Source organism: Aethalodelphis obliquidens, unplaced genomic scaffold (assembly GCF_003676395.1).
Source record: "Aethalodelphis obliquidens isolate GAN/ISIS:26980383/991018 unplaced genomic scaffold, ASM367639v1 scaffold1, whole genome shotgun sequence".
NCBI lineage: Eukaryota > Metazoa > Chordata > Mammalia > Artiodactyla > Delphinidae > Aethalodelphis > Aethalodelphis obliquidens.
The window spans coordinates 67772682-67796944 of NW_020837945.1; the positions used below are offsets into that span (position 1 = coordinate 67772682).

The 24263-nt window shown below is 40.2% G+C and overlaps 1 protein-coding gene across 1 annotated transcript in view; it reads left to right on the forward strand.

Moving 5' to 3' along the window:
• FAM162A (family with sequence similarity 162 member A) overlaps positions 1 to 22955 on the forward strand; it is a 36199-nt gene extending 13244 nt beyond the window's left edge. Inside the window, exons 2-5 of the mRNA XM_027106322.1 lie at positions 13843 to 13965; positions 16722 to 16830; positions 19899 to 20007; positions 22733 to 22955. Coding sequence (XP_026962123.1) covers positions 13843 to 13965; positions 16722 to 16830; positions 19899 to 20007; positions 22733 to 22825 — 434 coding nt within the window. The 3' untranslated portion in view covers positions 22826 to 22955. The remainder of the gene's footprint in view (positions 1 to 13842; positions 13966 to 16721; positions 16831 to 19898; positions 20008 to 22732) is intronic.
• Positions 22956 to 24263: the final 1308 nt, after the last annotated feature.

Consider the following 24263-nt stretch of genomic DNA (forward strand, 5'->3'; position numbering starts at 1 on the left):
GACACCAAAAGCTCAAGCAACAGAAGAAAAAATGGATAAGCTGGACTTCATCAAAATTAAAAATTTATATATTTAAAGGACATCATCAGGGACTTCCCTAGTGGCACAGTGGTTAAGAATCCGCCTGCTAATGCAGGGGACATGGGTTCAAGCCCTGGTCTGGGGAGATCCCACATGCCACGGAACAACTAAGCCCATGCACCACAACTACTGAGCCTGTGCTCTAGAGCCCATGAGCCACAACTACTGAGCCTGCGTGCTGCAACTACTGAAGCCCACACACCTAGAGCCCATGCTTTGCAACAAGAGAAGCCACCACAACGAGAAGCCTGCACACCGCAATGAAGAGTAACCCCTGCTCGTCGCAACTAGGAAAGCCTGCACGCAGCAACGAAGACCCAACACAGCCAAAAATAAAAAAATAAATTTATAAAAATAAATAAATAAAGGACATCATCAGGACTTCCCTGGTGGTCCAGTGGGTAAGAATCCACGCTCCCAGTGCAGGGAGCCCAGGTTCCATGCCTGGTCAGGGAACTAGATCCCACATGCATGCCACAACTAAGAAACCCACGTGCTGCAACTAAGCCCACGTGCTGCAACAAGAACCAGCACAGTCAAAAATAAATAAATAGGGCTTCCCTGGTGGCGCAGTGGTTGAGAGTCCGCTTGCTGATGCAGGGGACGCGGGTTCGTGCCCCAGTCTGGGAGGATCCCACATGCTGCGGAGCGGCTGGGCTGGTGAGCCATGGCCGCTGAGCCTGGGCCTCCGGAGCCTATGCTCCACAATGGGAGAGGCCACAGCAGTGAGAGGCCCACCTACCGCAAAAAAAATAAAAATTAAGGATGTCATCAACATCATGAAAAGACAACCTGCGAAGTGGAGAAAATATTTACAAATCGTATATCAGACAAGGAACTTGTATCTAGAATATATAAGAATGCTTATAACCCGATAACAAAAAGACAACCAAGTTAAGAAATGAACAAAGAAGCTGAATGAACATTTCTCCAGAGAAGATATACAAAGATCCAATAAACATGTGAAAATATCCTCATCCTCTTTACCCAGTTAGGGAAATGCAAATCAAGACTATGTTGGGAAGGAAGAAATTTTCCTCTACCCTTCTCGGTTCTTGTGGCTGGTCTAAGAATTAAGTTGACATGAGACATAATGAGTTGACATTAACTAACATGTATACATGAGAGAGACCCTGGAAAAGTGAGTAATTTGCTGAAATGGCTGAAACCCTCACCTTAAATACCATCTTCAGGTAAAGACAAAGAGGATGTTGGAAGTAGGGGTTTGAAACTTCAAAGGGGAGGAAGGCAATTGACATGGAGATGGAATAGCAAATGTTTGGTAAATAAATGTTTGCTGGGCCATGCAGAGACAATGGGAAACAGGGTGGACTCTGATGTCCAGGCTGTTTCCACCACCAGACTTAGCCCATATTCTTTACAGATATCTCTGATGATAGCTCTCTTCCTGGAATAGACCCTCTATCTACATTTTTTTTAGGAAATTAGGGGAAGGCTAAAGTTTCTTCCTGAGTCTTCTGAGCCTTGATTGTTTTCAGCTAAAATAATCCACATGCCAAAGAAGACATTTTGGGGTGGCAAATTTCGCTTCTCTACGACCACAGTGAGCTACCATGTCACACCCACTAGGATGGCTTTTTAATTAACAACAACAAAAAAACAAGGCAGGATGTAGAGAGATTGGACCCCTCATACATTGCTGATGGAAATGTAAAATGTAAACACTTGGAAAAGAGTCTTGAAGTTTCTCAAACAAGTAATTCTGTGGAGTTGCCATATGACCCAGTACTTTCACCTCTTACTATATGCCCCAAAGAAATTAAAATAGATGTTTACTCAAAAGCTTGTACACAAATGTCCATATCAGCATTATTCATAATAACCAAAAAGTGAAAACCACTTAAATGTCCATCAACTGACTAATGTATAAACAAAATTTTGGATATCCATGAAATGGGATAAAATTTATCAGTTAAAAAAATCAAGTACTGAGTACTTCCCTGGTGGTCCAGTGGTTAAGAATTCGCCTTCTGATGCAAGGAATGCGGGTTCAATCCCTGGTCAGGGAACTAAGATCCCATGTGCCGTGGGGCAACTAAGCCCATGCCCCGCAACTACTGAGCCTGTGTGCTCTAGAGCCTGTGCGCCACAACTAGAGAGAAGCACGTGCGCCACAATGAAAGATACTGCATGCTGCAATGAAGATCCCATGTGTGGCAACTAAGACCAGACACAGCCAAATAAATGAATAAATAAATAAATAAATATTTTCAAAAAATCAAGTACTGATAAATGCTACAACATGGACAAACTTGGAAAACATGCTAAGTGAAAGAAGCCAGTTAAAAAGGCCATATATTGTGTGATTTCATTTATATAATTAAATACTGTAGTAGTGATCAGTACATAACTTTGTGTATATAGAAAAAACTACTGAATTGTACACTTTATTTTTTATTTAGTATATATATTTAAAATTTTTTTACTTTATATTGGAGTCTAGTTGATTTACAATGTTGTGTTAGTTTCAGGTATACAACAAAATGATTCAGTTATACATACCTCTGTTCTTTATCAGATTTTTTTCCCATTTAGGTTATTATAGAATATTGAGGAGAGTTCCTTGTGCTATACAGCAGGTCCTTGTTGATTATCTATTTTATATATAGTAGTGTGTATATATTAATCCCAAACTCCTAATTTATCCCTCCCTTCCACCTTTCCCCTTTCGTAACCATAAGTTTGTTTTCCAAGTCTGTGATGCTATTCCTGTTTCGTAAATAAGTTCGTTTGTATCATTTCTTTATGTTCCACATCTAAGTGATATCATATGATATTTGTCTTTCTCTGTCTGACTTACTTCACATAGTATGATAATCTTCAGGTCCAGCCATGTTGTAGCAAACGGCATTATTTCATTTTTTTTTTATGGCTAGTATTCCATCGTGTATATATACCACTTCTTATTATTTTTTTTTTTTCGCGGTACGCGGGCCTCTCACTGTTGTGGCCTCTCCCGGTGCGGAGCACAGGCTCCGGACGCGCAGGCTCAGTGGCCATAGCTTACCGGCCCAGCCGCTCCGTGACACGTGGGATCTTCCCGGACCGGGGTACAAACCCGTGTCCCCTGCATTGGCAGGCGGACTGTCAACCACAGAGCCACCAGGGAAGCCCTACTACTTCTTCTTTATCCATTCATCTATCATTGGACATTTAGGTTGCTTCCATGTGTTGGCTATTGTAAATGGTGCTGCATTGAACATTGGGATGCATGTATCTTTTCAAATTGTGGTTTTTCTCTGTATATGCCCAGAAGTGGGATATGTGGATCACACAATAGCTCAATTTTTACTTTTTAAAGGAAACTCCATACCTTTCTCCATAGTGGCTGTACCAATTTACATTCCCACCAACAGTGTAGGAGGCTTCCCTTTTCTCCACACCCTCTCCAGCATTTATTGTTTGTAGACTTTTTGATGATGGCCATTCTGACTGGTGTGAGGTGATACCTCACTGGAGTTTGGATTTACATTTCTCTAATAATTAGCGATGTTGAGCATCTTTTTATGTGCTTTTTGGCCATCTGTATGTCTTCTTGGAGAAATGTCTATTTAGGTCTTCTGCCCAGTTTTTGATTGGGTTGTTTGTTTTTCTGGTACAGTAAGTCCCCTACATACGAAATTTCAAGTTGCAAGCTTTCGAAGATACAAATGTGCATTCGCATGTACAGTCACGTAAGTTAGTTCATGTGTCTGGCGTTCATTGTCACGTGCATGCATCCGGTACAAGTGGTTGTGCTTTTATGTACTGTACAGTACTATACAGAGTACAGTAGTACAGTATCTTTATTTCAAGCTAGATCTGCAAGAGAATGACTTCATTGAACTCCTTGCTATGCAACACAAGGAGCTTACTAATGAACACCTGATGGAATTGGAGGCCGAGAGAAAGTACGAAGAGAGACAAGAGGAAGAAGAAGTAACTGAAGAACTGAAGAGATTTATGATGCAGGAAATGACAAGGGGATTTTCTTTATTTGAGGAGGCACAGGACCCGAACGTAGAATGGTACAGAAAGGTTGCAGCAGCTGTTCAGAATGCAGTCCAGTGCTACTGTGTCATCTATGACAAGAAAAGAAGAGCTACTACCCAGACATCGCTGGATTGTTTTTTCAAGAGGGTAGATAGAATTGAATCCAGGAAGGAACCAGAACCTGTGCCATCAATGTCAGGCATGAGTGAAATTGCAGCTTGCCCTCCGTCTCCTATTGCTCACGATCCTTCAGCTCTACCATTTCCCACCTCCTCTCCCTCCTCTAGTCAGTAAGTCTTCTTGCCTTTTCTCTTGATGCCAGCCCGTGTATGCCAGCTGTTGTACTGTACTACTCTACTTTTCAAGGTACGGTACTGTGACATTAAAAATGATTTCTTTATTTTTTGTGTTTGTTTTTTATGTATTATTTGTATGAAAAGTATTACAAACCTTTTACAGTACAGTACTATATAGCCAATTGTGTTAGTTGGGTATCTAGGCTAACTTTGTTGGACTTACAAACAAATTGGACTTACGAATGCACTCTTGGAATGGAACTCGTTCGTATGTAGGGAACTTACATTGAGCTGCATGAGCTATTTGTATATTTTGGAGGTAGCTGCATGAGCTATTTGTATATTTTGGAGATTAATCCCTTGTTGGTTGCATTGTTTGCAGATATTTTCTCCTGTTCTGTGGGTTGTCTTTTTATTTTGCTTATGGTTTCCTTTGCTGTGCAAAGCTTATAAGTTTATTAGGTCCCATTTGTTTATTATTATTATGATTTTTTAAACAAAATGTTGGGGGTAGGAGTTTATTAATTATTTATTTTTGCTGTGTTGGGTCTTCGTTTCTGTGCGGGGGCCACTCTTCATGTCTGTGCGCAGGCCTTTCACTATCGTGGCTTCTCTTGTTGAGGAGCACGGTCTCCAGACGCGCAGGCTCAGTAGTTGTGGCTCATGGGCCTAGTTGCTCCGTGGCATGTGGGATCTTCCCAGACTAGGGCTCGAAACCATGTCCCCTGCATTAACAGGCAGATTCTCAACCACTGCGCCACCAGGGAAGCCCTATTATTGTTTTTACTTTCATTACTCTAGGAGGTGAATCCAAAAAGGTATTACTGCGATTTATGTCAAAGAGTGTTCTGCCTATGTTTTCCTCTAAGAGTTCTATAGTATCCAGTTTTACATTTAGGTCTTTAATCTATTTTGAGTTTATTTTTGTATATGGTGTTAGGGAATGTTCTAATTTCATTCTTTTACATGTAGCTGTCCCAGCACCACTTATTGAAGAGACTGTCTTTTCTCCGTTGTATATTCTTGCCTTCTCTGTCATAGATTAATTGACCATAGGTGCATGGGTTTATTTCTGGGCTTTCTGTCCTGTTCCTTGATCTATATTTCTGTTTTTATGCCAGTACCATATTGTTTTAATTACTGTAACTTTGTAGTATAGTCTGAAGTCAAGGAACCTGATTCCTCCAGCTCCATTTTTCTTTCTTAAGATTGCTTTGGCTATTTGGGGTCTTTTGTGTTTCCATACAAATTAAAAATTTTTTTGTTCTAGTTCTGTGAAAAGTGACACTGGTCATTTGAAACAGATTGCACTGAATCTTTAGATTGCCTTGGATACGATAGACATTTTGACAACGTTGATTCTTCCAATCCAAGAACATGGTATATCTTTCCATCTGTTTGTGTCATCTTTGATTTTTTTCAAGGGTGCCTTATAATTTTTGGAGTATAGGTCTTTTGTCTCCTTAGGTAGGTTTATTCCTAGGTATTTTATTCTTTTTGATGCAGTGGTAAATGAGATTGTTTCCTTAATTTCTCTTTCATTGTTAGTCTATAGAAATGCAGCAGATTTATGTGTATTAATTTTGTATCCTGCAACTTTACCAAATTCATTGATGAGCTCTAGTAGTTTTCTGGTAGCATCTTTAGGATTTTCTGTGTATAGTATCTTATCATCTGCAAACAGTGACAATTTTATTTCTTCCTTCCAATTTGGATTCCTTTTATTTCTTTTTCTTCTCTGATTGCTGTGGCTAGGACTTCCAAAACTATGTTGAATAAAAGTGGCTAGAGTGGACATCCTTGCCTTGTTCCTGATCTTAGAGGGAATGCCTGCAGCTTTTCATTGTTGGGTATGATGTTTGCTGTGGGTTTGTCGTATATGGCCTTTATTATGTTGAGGTAGGTTCCCTCTATCAGCACTTTCTGGAGAGTTTTTATCGTAAACTGGTGTTGAATTTTGTTGAAAGCTTTTTCTGCATCTATAGAGATGATCATATGGTTTTTATTCTTCGGTTTGTTAATGTCGTGTATCACACTGGTTGATTTGTGGATATTGAAAAATGCTTGCATCCCAGGGATAAATCCCATTTGAACATGGCATATGATCCTTTTAATGTATTGTTGGATTTGGTTTGATGGTATTTTGTTGAGGATTTTTGCATGTATGTTCATCAGGGATATTGGCCTGTAATTTTCTTTTTTGTGTGATATCTTTGTCTGTTTTTGGTATCAGGGTGATGGTGGCCTTATAGAATGAGTTTGGGAGTGTTCCTTCCTCTGCAATTTTTTGGAACAGTTTCAGAAGAATAGGTGTTAACTCTTCTCTAAATGTTTGATAGAATTCGCCTGTGAAGCCATCTGGTCCTGGACTTTTCGTTTGTTGGAATTTTTAAATCACAGTTTCAATTTCAGTACTTGTGATTGGTCTGTTCATATTTTCTATTTCTTCCTGGTTTAGTCTTAGGAGACTGTACTTTCTAAGAATTTGTCCATTTCTTCTAGGTTGTCCATTTTATTGGCATATAGTTGCTTGTAGTAGTCTCTTATGATCCTTTGTATTTCTGTGGATTCAGTAGTAACTTCTCCTTTTTCATTTCTGATTTTATTAATTTGAGCCCTCTCCTTTTTTTTCTTGGTGAGTCTGGCTAAAGGTTTATCAATTTTGTTTATCTTTTCAAAGAATCAGCTTTTAGTTTCATTGATCTTTGCTATTGTTTTTTTGATTCTATTTCATTTGTTTCTGCTCTGATCTTAATGATTTCTTTCTGTCTACTAACTTTGGGCTTTGTTTGGTCTTCTTTCTGTAGTTGCTCTACGTGTAAGTTTAGGCTGTTTATTTGAGATCTTTCTTGTTTCCTAAGGAAAGCTTATATTGCTATAAACTTCCCTCTTAGAACTGCTTTTGCTGAATCCCATAGGTTTTGAATTGTTGTGTTTTCATTTTCATTTGTCTCTAGGTATTTTTTGATTTCCTCTTTGATTTCTTCAGTGATCCATTAGTTGTTTAGTAGCATATTGTTTAACCTTCATGTGTTTGTGTTTTTTTGCAGTTTTTTTCTTGTAGTTGATTTCTAGTCTCATAGTGTTGTGGTTGGAAAAGATGCTTGATATGATTTCAGTTTTCTTAAATTTACTGAGGCTTGCATTGTGGCCCAACATGTGATCTATCCTGGAGAATGTTTCATGTCCACTTGAGAAGAGTGTGTATTCTGCTGGCTTCAGATGGAATGCTCTATATGTAACAAGTAATTCCATTTGGTCTAATGTGTCATTTAAGATCTGTTTCCTTATTGATTTTCTGTCTGGATGATCTGTCCAGTGATGTAAGTGGGGTGTTAAAGTCCCTTACTGTTATTGTGTTACTGTTGATTTCTCCTTTTATATCTGTTAATATTCACCTTGTATATTAAGGTACTTCTATGTTGTGTGCATATATATTTACAATTGTTATATCTTCTTCTTGGATTGATCCCTTGATTATTATATAGTGTCCTTCTTTGTCTCTTGTAACAGTCTTTATTTTAAAGTCTATTCTGTCTGATATGAATATTGCTACTCCAGCTTTCTTTTGATTTGCATGGAATACCTTTTTCCATCCCCTCACTTTCAGTATGTATGTGTCCCTAGATCTGAAGTGGTCTCTTGTAGACAGCATATATACAGGTCTTGTTTTTGTATCCATTCAGCCAGTCTATGTCTTTTGTTTGGATCATTTAATTTGTTTACATTTAAGATAATTGTCAATATATATGTTCTTATTGCCATTTTGTAAATTGTTTTGGGTTTGTTTTTGTAGGTGTTTTCTCTTCCCTTTCTCTTTTGTTCTGTTCTCTAGTGATTTGATGACTAATGTTAGTGTTGTGTTTGGATTCCTTTTCTTTTTTGTCTGTATCTATTGTAGATTTTCAGTTTGCAGTTACCATGAGGTTTTGATGTAGCAGTCTCTCTCTCTCTCCCTCTGCCCTCCTCTATCTCTCTCTCTATATATATACATACATATATATATATATATATATATATATACACACACACACGCACACACACACCCCCATATATATATATATATATATATATATATATATGTATGTATATATGATTGTTTTAAGTTGCTGGTCTCTGAATTTCAAATGCATTTCCAATATCCTGCATTTTTTGTACTCTCCTCTTCCATCAATTGTTGGGTTTTGTTTTTGTTTTTTGCGGTATGCGGGCCTCTCACTGCTGTGGCCTCTCCTGTTGCGGAGCACAGGCTCTGGACGCGCAGGCTCAGCGGCCATGGCTCACGGGCCCAGCCGCTCCGCGGCATGTGGGATCTTCCCAGACCGGGGCAAGAACCCGTGTCCCCTGCATCAGCAGGCAGACTCTCAACCACTGCGCCACCAGGGAAGCCCCGATTGTTGGTTTTGATATCATATTTGTGTGTGGATGATTTCTTACCTTTACTGTATGTTTGCCTCTACTGGTGAGGTTTCCCATTGGTAATTTTCTTGCTACTAGATGTGGGCTTTTCTGCGGAGAAGTTCCTTTAGCATTTGTCATAAAGCTGGTCTGTTGGTGCTGAATTCTTTTAGATTTTGCTTGTCTGTAAAGCTTTTGATTTCTCTATCAAATCTGAATGAGAGCCTTGATAGGTAGATTATTCTTGGTTGTAGGTTTTTTCCCTTTCGTCACCTTAAATATATCATCACTCCCTTCTGGCCTGCAGAGTTTCTGCTGAAATATCAGTTGATAACCTTACAGGAGTTCCCTTGTATATTATTTGTTGCCTTTCCCTCGTTGCTTTTAATATTTTCTCTTTGTCTTTAATTTTTGTCAGTTTGCTTACTATGTTTCTCAGCATGTTTCTCCTTGGGTTTAATCCTGTATGGGATTCTCTGCACTTACTGGACTTCGATGACTGTTTCCTTTCCCATGTTAGGGAATTTTTCAGCTATTATCTCTTCAAATATTTTCTCAGGCCCTTTCTCTCTTCTTCTTGGACTCCTATAATGCAAATGTTGGTGCGTTAAATGTTGTCCCAGAGGTCTCTTAAACTGTCCTCATTTCTTTTCATTGTTTTTTTCTTTATTCTGTTCGGCAGCAGTGATTTCCACATTTCTGTCTTCCAGCTCACTTATCCGTTCTTCTGCCTCATTTATTCTGCTATTGATTTCTTTTAGTGTATTTTTCATTTCAGTTATTGTATTGTTCATCTCTGTTTGTTCTTTGTATCTTCTAACTCTTTGTCAAACATCTCTTATATCTTCTCAGTCTGTGCCTCCATTCTTTTTCTGAGATCTTGGATCATCTTTGATATTATTACCCTGAATTCTTTTTCTGGAAGGTTGCCTATCTCCACTTAATTTCATTGTTTTTCTGGGGTTTTATCTTGTTCCTTCATCTGGAATATACTCCTTTGTTGTCTCATTTTATCTAACTTTCTGTGATTGCGGTTTCCACAGGCTGCAGGGTTGTACTTCCTCTTGCTTCTGGTGTCTGCCCCTGGTGGGTGAGGCTGGTCTAAGAGGCTTGTGCAGGCTTTCTGGTGGGAGGGACTGATGCCTGCCTACTGGTGGGTGGAGCTGAGTCTTGTCCCTTGTTGGGCAGGCCTGTGTCAGGAGGTGTGTTTAGAGGTGGCCATGGGCTCAGGAAGATTTTAGGCAGCCTGTCTACCAATGGTTGGGGCTGTGTTCTCACCCTGTTAGTTGTTTGGCCCAAGGCATCCCAGCACTTGCACCTACCGACTGTTGGGTTGGGCCAGGTTTGTTGTCTAAATGGTGACCTCCAGGAGAGCTCACACTAATGAGTACTCCCTGGTATCTCTGCCACCAGTGTCCTTATCCCCACAGTAAGCCACAGCTGCCCCCCACCTCCACAGGAGACCCTCTAAGACCAGCAGGTAGGTCTGGACCAGGCTCCTATGAAGTTACTGCCTTTTCCTGGGTCCTGGTGTGCACGAGACCTGTGTGCATCCTCTAAGAGTGGCATTTCTGTTTCCACCAGTCCTGTGGAGTTCCTGCGATCAAGCCCTGCTGGCCTTCAAAGCCAAATGCTCTAGGGGCTCCTCCTTCCGATGCCAGATCCCCAGGCTGGGGAGCCTGGCCCAGGGCTCAGAACTGTCACTCCTGAGGGAGAACCTCTGCGTTATAATTATTTTCCAGTTTGTGGGTAACCCACCCAGTGGGTATTGGATATGATTGTATTGCAGATGCATTCCTCCTACCATCTTGTGGAGCTTCTTCTTTGTCTTTGGATGTAGAATATCTTTTTTGGTAGTTTCCAGTCTTTTTCGTTGATGGTTGTTCAGCATTTATTTGTGATTTTAGTGTTTTTGTGAGAGGAGGTAAGCTCAACTCCTACTCTGCCGCCATGTCTCCAATCCTCCTTTACTTTCAAACTGAGAGTTGTGGTGGATGAGCTTTTTGCCTTCCCCAGATGGTTGAAGCTTACAATTTTTGTTTTTGGAAACCCTACCGCCTCCTTATTTCTATTATTATTTTTGCAAGAAAGGTATAAAGAGAGTTGGAGTGGAGGTGAGATTTGTGATTGAGAAAGCCCTGGACTCCCTTCTCCATCTTTCACCTCTTTCTCTCTGATTGGTTCCCGTCCAGCAGCAGATTGAAGCAGGAGATGATTCTGAATTTTACACTTTAAAAGGATGAATTTTTGATGTGGAATTATGTATCAATAAGTGTTGTTTTAAACATCTTTAGACATGTATAAACATATGCCTATGAGAAGTCCACAGTGATATCTTTTAGATTGCTATGTTTAAAAGTTTTCTTAACAGCAAGAGAAAAAAAAAGCAAGGGAATTATGTTTCTCACCAACTATGGGAGGTCCAGTGCTATAATCACATTTTACTCTTCGTTGCTCTCTTGCATCTCCTTATTGCTTCAAACTCTGAAGGTACAATGACACTCAATTAGGAGTTTGGAATTTCAAACGTACACACTGTCCACTAACAAATAGATTTAAAAACTGCTTGAATTCTTCTGTGATTTTTTTTTTTTTTGCGGTACGCGGGCCTCTCACTGTTGTGGCCTCTCCTGTTGCGGAGCACAGGCTCCGGATGCGCAGGCTCAGCGGCCATGGCTTACGGGCCCAGCCGCTCCGCGGCATGTGGGATCTTCCCGGACCGGGGCACGAACCCGCGTCCCCTGCATCGGCAGGCGGACTCTCAACCACTGCGCCACCAGGGAAGCCTTCCTGTGATGTTTTAAGCACAAAGCTGTGAGGGCACACTCTTGTCGCATTAAAGGCAAGTCTTGGGCATGTTTTTCTTTGTCACCCAGAGCATCATGGAGGGTCAGGACCCTGGTCAGATTTATCATTGGTGCCTTTCCAGCTTTCTTTTCTGTTTCATTCTACTGCAGTGCCCCCTTTCTTCCATGTCCTAGGACCCTAGGGCTCTTTTGTGATCTTCTGACTGAATCCTATACCAGTCCTGCTCTCTCTTATACCACGACACCCCCATACTTAGAATTATCCCGTTTTACCCTCATCAGAACTGTTTATGGCTGTCTCTGCTTTGAATTCTGATTAATTATTGACATTAAAAATGTTCATGCTAACGCTGAAGGTGAAAATTTCTAAGTTCTTAAGCATGCATTCATTTTAAGAAGGAATGTGTCTCTTAGGTTTGTTCACTGAAAAGGTCTGGAAACAGTGACAAACTCAGTAACAATGAACCTCCCTCAGGCATCTCTAAGAACATTTTCTACTTAAAGGAACCAGAGCACTTTGGAGGAATGTCTGATTCCAAATCTGGGGCAGGAAGCATTTAAAATGAGTACAGAACATGTTAAAAAGTAAGGCAGCTATAAATGATTACTGGGCACATGTTGAAAGGACCCAGGAGCCAATTAGAAAGGTCCCCAGTGACTAAAGATAGGAACATCTGGGCATTAAAAAGAAAAATCACTGGAATGGACTGGAGCACATCACATGTGTTAAATGCAAGAGTTCCTTATGTTACTTATAAACAAAAGGTTACCTGTGGAGGTTGCAAGGAAACCAATTCATTGATTTGAAAACTGGCAAATAAAGGGAAAGAATCAAGCATTTATTCTACATTTCTTATATGACTTTTACCTCAGGATAACCAAATAAGTAAAGTAGAAAAAAATACTACCATCTTGCAACCCCTAATGAAACAGTCACCAATGTCTGCATAAAACATTAGATGAAAGGTGATGGAGAACTTTATAAGGATGAGTCACACTGATAGTATCTACTGCTCAATCTTAATATCACAAAAAGACAAAATCGATGTATACCTTAGGATGTCATACGGTAGGGTGTACACAGTGCCGCCTATGACATTTTCTTGCTAAAAATTCTAACCTGAATCTGATGAAACCTCAAAAATCTGTTTACAAGAAATAGGGGAATTAGAAGAATATGTTAAATAACACCATGGGGAGGCAATCAGCAAAACCTAAAGCGAGGGAAATTCGAACTAATGATCTAGTTTCTTCAACAAATAAGTGACAGGAAAAAAAGGAGGGAGAGACCTATACGGCATGCATCAACCGTATTCAGTGTGTGCACCTGTTTAGAATAAATCCACTGTAAAAAAAATTGTGAGTCCGTTGGAGAATTGAATCATAATGTCATTTGATCATAATGTGCTGTTATCAAAGGAATATTTTTTAGTTATGTTAATGGTATTCTGGATATGATTTTGAAGTTATTATTGTTTTGAGATAAGTACTGAAGTGTTTATCGATGAACTAATAGGTTGTTGGGGATTTGCTTTAAAATAATCCGGTTGGTGGGAGGGAGTGGGTGGGATTCAGACGACACAATATTGGCCATGTATTGATAATTGCTGAAACTGGGTGGTGAATACATAGTGATTTGTAATACTATTCTCTATAGGTGCTTAGAGTTTAGACTTTAAAAATTAACTGCATACATATACTGTATATGATAACATAGTTTTATACATTTGTATGTATATAAATATATATATAGTTTTTAAATTATACATAAATTGTGACTGTATCTAAAGTTGATTTCTAATTGGAGAATTATGTCTTGGAAGGAACAAGGCTTTCTAAAGAGCCCCTTGCTGGCCATTGCAGCCCCCTACCCAGAGTTTATCAGAACAGTATTGGCAACTTGGCATCTTGTTTTAGCACTTCTGGGAGGTTGCTGATCTTTACCTCAATGGCCAAGGGTCATAATCCATAATATTCCCACCAGAATCATTATTGTTATGATAAGACACGTGAGAAGTGCTTTTATAAAACTTACAGCTGATAAAATGTTTATGTTGTAAATTCGTAATTTCCTAGTCAGCAAAACATGCATATTTTAAGATAGCACTAAGCATAGCACCTTAAATATAGTACATGTATCTTACATATAGAGTAGGATATTCATTTTTAAGTGAGTTAATCTTTATAATTGAAATTGTGTCTTGCAGGTATTTCTCATTTTGAGACATCGATTTCCTTTCTCTGAAACATTTTTCTCTCTTTTCTAGGAAGTTATTTTAGGTTCTGTGAAAGAGATGCTGTCTCATCTTTAAGGCCTACCAGAAACTCTGATTTGAAGAGAATAAATGGATTTTGCAACAAACCCCAGGAAAGTCCAAAGCCTCCAACCCGTAAGTTTTTATTAGTCTTTCCAGTTATGGACTAGGCAGCTCCCAAAGACTAGAATAACTTGGAATCAAAAGAACCTAGGGGCTTCCCTCGTGGCACAGTGGTTAAGAATCCACCTGCCAATGCAGGGGACACGGGTTCGAGCCCTGGTCTGGGAAGATCCCACATGCTGCAGAGCAACTAAGCCCGTGCGCCACAACTGCTGAAGCCCGCGTGCCTAGAGCCTGTGCTCCACAACAAGAGAACCCACCGCAATAAGAAGCCCGTGCACCACAACGAAGAGTAGCCCCCGCTCGCCACAACTACAGAAAGCCCTCTCACAGAAATGAAGACCCAACACAGCCAAAAATAAATAAATAAATTTATTAAAGAAAAGAAAAAAAGAACCTAAAAGAGAGGTGGTCACAGGGGTCCCTATATCATACCCTATCATGTAGTTCAGGCCTCCCAAATTGTGCTTATATTAGCTGTGCTTACATGTGGCAGTGATTTCTTCATTTTTCTCGTTTGTCATTTTTATCTCTTGCCTCAGGGATTTGACTGGAGCTTTTTATAGGACTATAGATGCACCAAAGTAAATAGTGGTCTAGAAATCATCTTTTAAGGAACCTCAAAGATGAACCAAATCAAAAAATGATGTTTTGGGTAAAATATAATTAGGGCTACGCACTGGCTTGTACATTGACTTTAGCCATGTTTAGTCCTATCCCTAACTCCAAACCCTGTCATTGTCACCACTGTGGAAGAAGGAGCATGATATATAAACTGTAGGGTCCCAGGAACTATTTGCTTGTTGCTTCTTCATGGCAGTGCACTAGGGCTAGGCAGGTATTGGTGAGTGGAAAAGAATTATTCTCAAAGAATATTTATCAAGAGCTTCAGAATGTTTATACCCTTTGACTTGGTATTTCACTTCTGGAAATCTATCCTAAGGAATAATCCCTATATGTGGAAAAAGCTTTGAATGTAAAGATGTTCCTATTTTTATATATATATATATATATATATATATATGGAAAATGAGAAATTAGTCTAAATGTTAAGTAATCTGGGAATGATTAATTATATATGTTAGATCTACTTGATGAGGTTTTGCAGCTGTTGGAAATAGGGCTTATAAATACTGCATACTGGCATGGAGAGTGTTTGTCATCATGTTAATGAACAAAGCAGGATACAAAATTTTATACTGTGCCTAAGCACAAGCATGGTACATATAGAAATTACATATATATACATATGTATGGGGATAAGACTTAGGAAACACACCAAAATAAAAATATAGTGATCATGCTATGACAGGAGAATTAGGGGTGGTTTTTAAATTTTTCTTTTTTCACATCTATACTTTCTGAATTGTCTTTAATGAGTATATAGTACATAAAATGGAAAAAAATTTTAAAAAACTCTAGAGAAAGTTGTGCCAAGCACTGGAATGGTTAAAAGATAAAATCACAGCAGTTCTATTTCTGTACTTCTAAACCTCTTTTCTTGACTTTGGTTCTTTATGGATGTTTTTCCAAGTGACCTTCCTGTTCCTTTTGCTGTTGCCTTCTGGTTAAGTGAAAGGTGCAGCTTAAGCAAAGGTGATGTGTATGTAGTCAAGGAGATGGTCTGTCTGCAAGAGAGATGTAGGCATTATATGGAAGTTGGATGAGATTATCTCCAAGGTCCTTTCTAACCCTGACATTCTGTGATTCCCTAGCTTTTTCTGCTCCTTGCCTTCAGTGACTTCCCCTTCCTTTGAAAGGCTCTCTTATAGTCTATGGTTCTACCTTTCTTGTTCATTTTCATCTTTGGCTGCTCTGTTTTCCTCTGCTGCCTCTTTCCCGTCTCCTTTCTGGGTCATGCCCCAAGGCTCAGCCCCTGGTCTTCTGTGTTTCTCTGTCATCCTCACTGGTTCTCCCTTTGCACTAGTGGTTATCTCCACTCCCAACTTATTAATGAAACCTACTCAGATGGCATGAATTTAGAGTCAGTAGATCTAAAATGGCATTCATGCTTTTTCCTCTCCTGACTGGTTCTTTTCACAATCTCCTTATTTTGGTTAACAATACTGTTATTGTCTTACTCATCCAAGTTTGAGGTTCTTCATGAATCCTTCTTTGTCTTCATCTCCAAATTCTTTCAGTCATCATCATATTGACTTTGTTGTCTCTCTTCCTGCTGTTATAACTCTAGTTCTGACTATATCACCTCACCCTTGTATTGTACTACCTTGTATTATAATCTTCTGTTTGGACTTGTTGCCCACTCTGTCCTATCCTTTTGCTTTCCATCCATTATGCAGATTAAATTTTCTAGAATGTTAACTTCTTCCTTGCTTCAAAGTGTACAGTAGTTCTTGAATCAGGTCTAAAAAGCTTAGCCTGCCATTCAAGTTCTTTTATAATCTGATTTTACCTACAAACTTTTTTTTTAATTCTACTGAAGTCAAACAGGCTCCTCACTGTTCTCTTTTTAGTTCATCCTTCTCACCTTTATAACTTTGTTCATGGTGTTCTTTCAGCTTTCAATGGCTATGGCTTATATTGGGAAATAATGCTTTTATTTTACTTCAGTCCTCACAGAATTTTTGAATCTCATTTAAGAAATGAGCAACCTAAGAAATTCCATCCAAACAAAGCTCTAATTAGCTTGAGATTTCTCAATGATTCTGTTTAGCAAATAGCTAAAAAGCACAAATAGCATTTTAATGTTGCTAAATTTGAGAGTCAGTCTCATATAAGTAAGATATCTTCTCTTGTTTTCCTCATAGACACTTACAGCCACAGAGTGCCATTGCATAAGCCTACGGATTGGGAGAAGAAGATCCTAATATGGTCAGGTCGCTTCAAAAAGGAAGATGAAATCCCAGAGACTGTCTCGTGAGTGCTGAATTTAGGGTTGTAAGCAGCTTTTATTTTTCAGTAGTCTATTTTAAAGGAAAAGCAGTTCCTCTGAGTCTGACTACTTAAAACCTTTCAACCAAATTTTAAAACAGTTTCCACTTCGCTAAATGTTTCCTCTTTGGCAAGTACCTGGAATAATAACAGTGCTGGAAAATCTATGTGTTATCATTGATACCTTATGTAGTGCCTAGTGAAGAGCTGTTAGATACTCTGAAGTCAGCTGATTTGATATCCTCTCCTAGCTACAGAAAGTGACTAAATGAGTTTTTCTTTCTTACATTTCATTGTTAGTGTATAGAAATGCAACAGCTTTCTGCATAGTAATTTTGTATCCTGCAACTTTACTGAGTTCACTGATGAGGTCTAGTAGTTTTCTGGTGGCATCTTTAGGATTTTCTATGTATAGTTATCATGTCATCTGCAAACAGTGACAGTTTTACTTCTTCCTTTCCAATTTGGATTCCTCTTATTTCTTTTTCTTCTCTCATTGCTTTGGCTAGGACTTCTAAAAATATGTTGAATAAAAGTGGCAAGAGTAGGCATTCTTATCTTGTTCCTGATCTTAGATCTTTTCAGCTTTTCACTGTTGAGTATGATGTTAGCTGTGGGTTTTTCATATATTGCCTTTATTATTTTAAGGTATGTTCCCTTTATGCCCAGTTTCTGGAGAGTTTTTATCATAAACTGATATTAAGTTTTTAAAATTAATTAATTTATTTATTTTTGGCTGCGTTGGGTCTTCGTTGCTGTGTGCGGGCTTTCTCTAGTTGTGGTGAGCAGGGGCTACTCTTCATTGCGGTGCACGGGTTTCTCATTGCAGTGGCTTCTCTTGTTGCAGAGCACAGGCTCTAGGCACATGGGCTTCAGTAGTTGTGGTATGCGGGCTCAGTAGTTGTGGCTCGTGGGCTCTAGAGTGCAGGCTCAGTAGTTGTGGCACATAGGCTTAGTTGCTCCATGGCATGTGGGATCTTCCTGGACCAGGGCTCGAACCCATGTCCCCGCATTGGCAGGTGGATTCTTAACCACTGTGCCACCAGGGAAGTCCCGCTACTTTCATTTGTCTTTCTGTCTGCTGTTCTGTTTGGGTGATCTCCATTATTCTATCTTCCAGATCACTTATTCGTTCTTCTGCATTATTTAGTTTGCTCTTTATTGACTTTAGCCTGGTTTCACCTCAGCAGTTGAGTTGTCTAATTTTGATTGGCTCCTCTTTATAGTTTCTAAGTCCTTGTTACAGTGATCTGCATTTCTAGTGACTGCCTTTCTTAATTCCTCCAGCATTTTTATTACCTCACTTTTGAACTCGGGTTGTTAGACTGGAGAGGTCTGTTTCTTCAGTCTAGAGAAACAAACCAACTTGTTTGTTCTTTCAGGAGATTTCTCTTAATCTTTTAAATGGGAGTGGTTCCTATGTTTTTTCATTTTACTTATATTTCTCTGACTCTATGAATTTAAGGGAAACAGTTATCTACTGTGGTCTTGAAGGGCTATTTTTATGTGGGAATGACCCTGTGTAGCCTGTGTGAGTCCAGTATTTTTGGTGTGAGGGCTGTTTTTGGTATGGATGTCTGCCACATCTTTCCTCGATGTGTGTTGGCTGTTATCTCCTTCATAGTGGTGTGATTTGTGTTGTGGTAAGCAGAGTCTGCACTGGATCTTGTGTTGAGTGGGGCCTTCTCTTTGCTCTGTTGTTGTCACAGCCCTGTCATGGGCAGGTCTGTTCCCCAGTTGTTGGAAGAGAAGCCCTCAGGTCCGGTTCTAAGCTATGATGTGAGGTAGGCAGGAGTGGAGTGCTCCGGCTGGGAAAGGAGCTGCTGTGTATTCCCCCCCAGGAGCTGACTACCCAGACATGTGCTCTGTGACGTCGCCTGCCACCCACTGTGCAGGCTCACAAGTACACTGTTGTTGGCGTGGCCCTCAGCCCTGCCTCTGCAGTGGAGACACCAGTATTGGCTCTGATTTCAGCCCCACTTCTGTGTGTGTGCACCCACGAAGCCTGTTGCTCCTGGCACAGGACCCGTCTCAGCTACAGGAGAGCCAGTAATCAGCTCAGATTATCCCCAGGCGCTGCCACAGGCATAAATTCGCCGAAGTTGCACACCCGCAGGGAATCGCCTCAGATTTCAGCCCTACCTCTGTATGCGGGCAACCACCCAGCGCTTGCACACTCCCAGAACTCATAGCGGCTAAGCCACACCCACTGTGAGCTCACCAAGAATGAGGCTGCTGTGGCAAGTCCCTGCCCCTACCTTAGCGTGCTGACAGTGGGGCTCCGGTGATGGGCATAGGCTGTGTCCTCCACACACTTCCAGTTGCAGCCTGGACTACACCTGAGGCCCTTCGGGCTGCCTCCGCACAGTCAAACTGAGTCTTCTCCTCGGGTTTGTCTGCTGAAGCCCAAGTTTCAGCCCTGAGCTGCTGCACACACACCAAAAGGCGCACGTCTTGGGCTGGGAAGTGCAGCAAGATGGCCAGGGCCACCTGTGCTGGTCTCTCTCTGTCCTGCCGACTGTATGCCGGCTGCTTCACTCTCCTCTGAGGCTTACTGTCTGTCCCCAGTGGACCTACCAGTCAGCTAAGGGGCCTCCCAGTGTGAGGGACCTTTTCCGCTTTCACGGCTCCCTCCCAAGGGTGCAGGTCCTGTCCCAATTCCCTTTTTTTTTCTTTTCTTTTGTCCTACCCAGTTATTTGGTGATCTTTCTTGCAGCTTTAGTTGTATGAGATCTTCTGCAAGTGTTCGGTGGGTATTCTGTGAGAATTATTCCAAATGTAGATGTATTTTTGATGTCTTTATGGGAGGATGTGAGTTCTATAATACCTCCTTCTATCTTCATCTACACCCCGTTATTGTGTTTCATATACAAAGTGAATTGTGAAAATGCTCCATCCTCCCCAAAGTCCTGTATGATCTCTAGGCCCCATCTCCTTTTTTATATGTATAGGCACTACTCTACTCCTGATTTGTGAGACACAGATTTATATCCTTCTGACAACTTCAGAAAGGGAAATTTTAACTTTCTCTCACGATCCCATTGTATTACTAGGTTTGAGATGCTCGATGCTGCAAAGAACAAGGTCCGGGTGAAGATCAGCTATGTAATGATTGCCTTGACAGTGGCAGGATGCATCTGGATGGTTATTGAGGGCAAGAAGGTGAGAGTGGACTTGCCGTCTATCTTTGTGTATTTTCCACAAAAAAACCTAGAGGAAGTCAGGGGTTGACCCTTGTATTTATTCTCTGTGATGAGGAGGCTACTTCCTACATGAGAAATGATAAGAAACAAAATAAAACATAGTAGGAACAAACCTGAGATATGATGCCTGGAGATAAATAGCAAATCCTAACTTTGGCAAGGTGAAGGACTAAATTAGTTTTGGTTAAGTAAAAAAAAGTGTTTAGTTATCACAGATGTCATAAGTAATGTAAAACAAGTAATATGACACTGGCATACTTACTAATAACTCCTTGCATGTCTGTAAAGCACTCTCATTTTTTTATTGATCCTCACTCTGCTCTTGGTGAGTGTTCTTATCACTGTTCTTTACCTGATGTTCAAACTGGGCCATATATCTAAGCTCCTAAGTGGTACATAGGAATTCAGGTCCAGAAATCCAGTCATTATTAACATCTATGTTACTGTCTTCCAAGTACCTTGCAGTTATCTTATTTAAACCTCACAACAACACTGCAAGATAGATAATTTGATTAGGACCTCATTTATAGATGAGGAAACATAGCTTAGAAACCTTTAGTAACTTACCCAAGTTCACACACATCTCCCTAATGGCAGAGCCACAGTTTGAACCTAGACCTGTCTAATTGAGGTGATGGTAAAAGTGCTCCCAGTTACTGATTGCTCATTATGTAACAGGTATTGTTAAACTTATTTAATGACCACAATAATTCTAAGAACCTAAGAGGTAGGTTCTCTTATTATCCGTGTTTTGTAAAAGAGGAACCTGAAACTTAAAGATGTTAAATAATTTTCCCAATGTCACATAGCTAATAAGTGGCAAGACAAAAAAGTGGAGCCAAGTTTGCCAGTTACCAAACTGCATATATACTGTCTTGTGATTAAAATAGTTATTTTTATATGCAGCAGTACTGGCCAAGGCGTTACTTTAACACCATGTCTAATTCTATATATCACAGCTTCCATGTGGAAAGAGATGTCTCATATCTGTTGTCAGATATTTAAAGGGTTCTTCTGCAAACCCAGTGGTAACTGACATCCTTATCCCCAGTGAGTCCAGAGTAAAAGAAATGAACTTCTGGCTCTCTTTAGAGTCTTGGAATAGAAGATACTGACCATTTAGGCTGATGTTATGGGAGCACGAAGGGCAAGTGTGGAGGCCTGGGTGAATCTCTCTTGACTACTCTGTTCCTGCCCCACTTCAGTATTTTTTCTGTCTCCCTCTTTGACTTTTCATGCTTAGCTCTCAGACTGAACCTGCAGAAGCATGTAGACAGGACATAGGGCTTTCTAGAATTCTGAGAAATCTGCATTGCTTTTGTCTACTTGATTATACTAGCTGAGTTTATTTATTTTTTAATAAATTTATTTATTTGTTTTTGGCTGCATTGGGTCTTCGTTGCTGTGCACGGGCTTTCTCTAGTTGTGGCGAGTGGGGCCTACTCTTCATGTGGTGTGTGGGCTTCTCACTGCGGTGGCTTCTCTTGTTGCGGAGCATGGGCTCTAGGTGTACGGGCTTCAGTAGTTGTGGCTCGTGGGCTCTAGAGCACAGACTCAGTAGTTGTGGCACATGGGCTTAGTTGCTCCGTGGCATGTGGGATCTTCCCGGACCAGGGCTTGAACCCATATCCCCTGCATTGGCAGGCGGATTCTTAACCACTGTGCCACCAGGGAAGTCCTACTAGCTGAGTTTAAATACTCCATAAACAAATCACTTCTGAGGTCTTTCCTAGCCTCATCCAAGGGTATACGCTGTATAGTTTAAAGAGTTCCTCTCCTGTTCTATACTATAAAATTTTATTATTTCTCTTTTATGGAACTATCCGTTTCTAAAAAGTTGGTAAATGCTACTGGAATGAAGAACTTTTGAACTTAATGTGATTTAGAAGACAGAAATTAGCCATTGTGTTTTGTCCTCTCCATCAACTTACCAGTCCGATTCTCCTCCCCTCCCCATACTTAATTCTTTACATGTGAAATCACACAGATAGAAGAAAATACCACCTTATAGGGTGCTGTCTTCACTCATTTGGTATAAAAAATTTGAGACTGGTCTGTTTATGTAAGCTTCAAAGAGATGTAACAAGTCACAGGGAGGGAAATAAGGGAAGAGGATGGTTGTTTCTTCTCCACTCCTGTTTGCTCTCAAAGGATGGAAAAGCAGGGTAGACACTGCTGGGAGTCATCAGTGGTAGTATTTGGTGAAGTCTGGGATTCCCAAAGCTGAATGTTTTTGGTACAAGAGGAGTAAGGAACTAGAAGGGTGTGAAAATATACAAATGAGTTGGGGAAGGAGAAATGGTAGCAACAAAGAAAAGTGAGAGGAGGGAAAAAAGGGATAGAAATGGAAACAAGAAGGTATTTAATACTAAAAAGAGGAAAAGAGAAAGACAAGGGAATACATTATAAAGGGAGAAGAGAGGCTGGAAGATTTGAAGAAAGGAGGCCAGAAAGGAGGAGAAGGTAGAGGTGTGGCATTTCTCTCTGGTGCTTGAATGGGTGAGCTGCTGTTCTAGGAAGGCTCAGAGGAGGCAGAAGGCGCGTGGAGGGGCTGCTGTGCCGGGAGCACAGGCAGCCAACCCTTCCATGCCTGTACTTCTCGTGACAGCCTGCTGGCGTCAGTGCAGTGACATCCTCCCCAGACCAGCATAAATAATCACTTGTTCAAATTGGTTTCACTTTAGGGTGCCAAAAGACACGAGTCTTTAACAAGCCTGAACCTAGAAAAGAAAGCTCGTCTGAGAGAAGAAGCTGCTGTGAAGGCCAAAACAGAGTAGCAGAGATATCCATGTTGGCTGGATTTTGAAAATCTAGAAACAATGTTGCAGTAACAGGCCTTATTAAAATGAATGTGGTATGAGTTCCCTAATTCTGCTCTAGAGCTACAAATAAATTTTCTTAAAGAAATGACTTGTCTATATTTTACGGCTTTGATCCAGGTTAAATGCAGCCTCAGCTTTTTTGAGAAAATGAAAGAATGAAAAGTGAGACAACTTACTTGAACTTTAATATTAACTCTTCTTTAGAGAGTCAGGTCCCGTACCTTACTTTAATTCCCATTACCAAAGTGACATCTCCCCAGAAGCCAAATGGTTTCTAGTTCTGCATTTCTCTCTCTTCAGTGTCCTCATTTCTGAAGAGATAAGGAGGGCCAGCTGAGTACACTGCCCAGGTGCACGTTGGAGAGCTAACCTCCCCAAATACCCTGGTGTTTCTCGAGAGCCCTGGGAAGCAGCCAGACCACACTATGCCTTTGTCAGGTGTGCTGGAAGACAGAGGCTTTTAGGAGAACAGTCTTTGAAAAAGTCCCGGCAAGGTGATGATGGAGGTCTGGCCACAAGTTTCTGAGGATTTTGAAATCCCAGCACTGTGGAGTCGCTTGGGGCCAGCACAGTCACCTCTTTTGCTCCATGGCTTACAATTCCCAACCGGTCCTTTTTCTTCTGCCTTTACACTAAATTTCTCAGTTATGAATATCTATCAAATGCATTTTCTTATTAGTGCTGAAAAATAAGCATTTGCACCTGGTATGTATCTTACTTACAGTTCGACGAGGGTGCCAGGTTGTCTCACATTTAGGTATGGATGCTGGTTTCTATTTAAGTATTTCATTTATTCTCATGTGCTTCAATAGTATTAACGGATGGCAGGTCCGCATAAACATCCCAACCTGCTGGTTCTCTTCAGAGGGTTATAGCAGATTAACAAGTAATATATGCAGCTGTTTGGGAATTTGGTTTAATAAAATACTCAGTAAAATGTAACGCACCACTCTACCTACAGCTTCATAATCTATCTGATGATGTTAATTGTGTCTGTCTATATACTTTACAGTACTTCAACCTTAGCTTCATTTTAGATATCAAGCTCTTTGATTTTTATCACTTGCAAATTTATCATCAAAAAGCATTGCTTTGTATACATTTTAGCAGATTAGTTTTTCTTGATTATTTTGGAACACTTATGTTACGTCTTATCTAAATACGGGTTTTAAATATGGGTAAAATCTAATGTACTTCTTTTTAAAAGTGTATCATCTTTCTTCATAGAACAATACCATTTTTAACTTCTAAAGAAGCATTTTAAAGTGTTGTATCTTGGAGATATATTGTAATAAAATGTATGATTAAGTCAAAGCTCAAAAATGCTACCATACAGCAAGAATTTATATAATCATTTCTCATTTTGTGTCAACTCTCCTATTCAATAACTTAT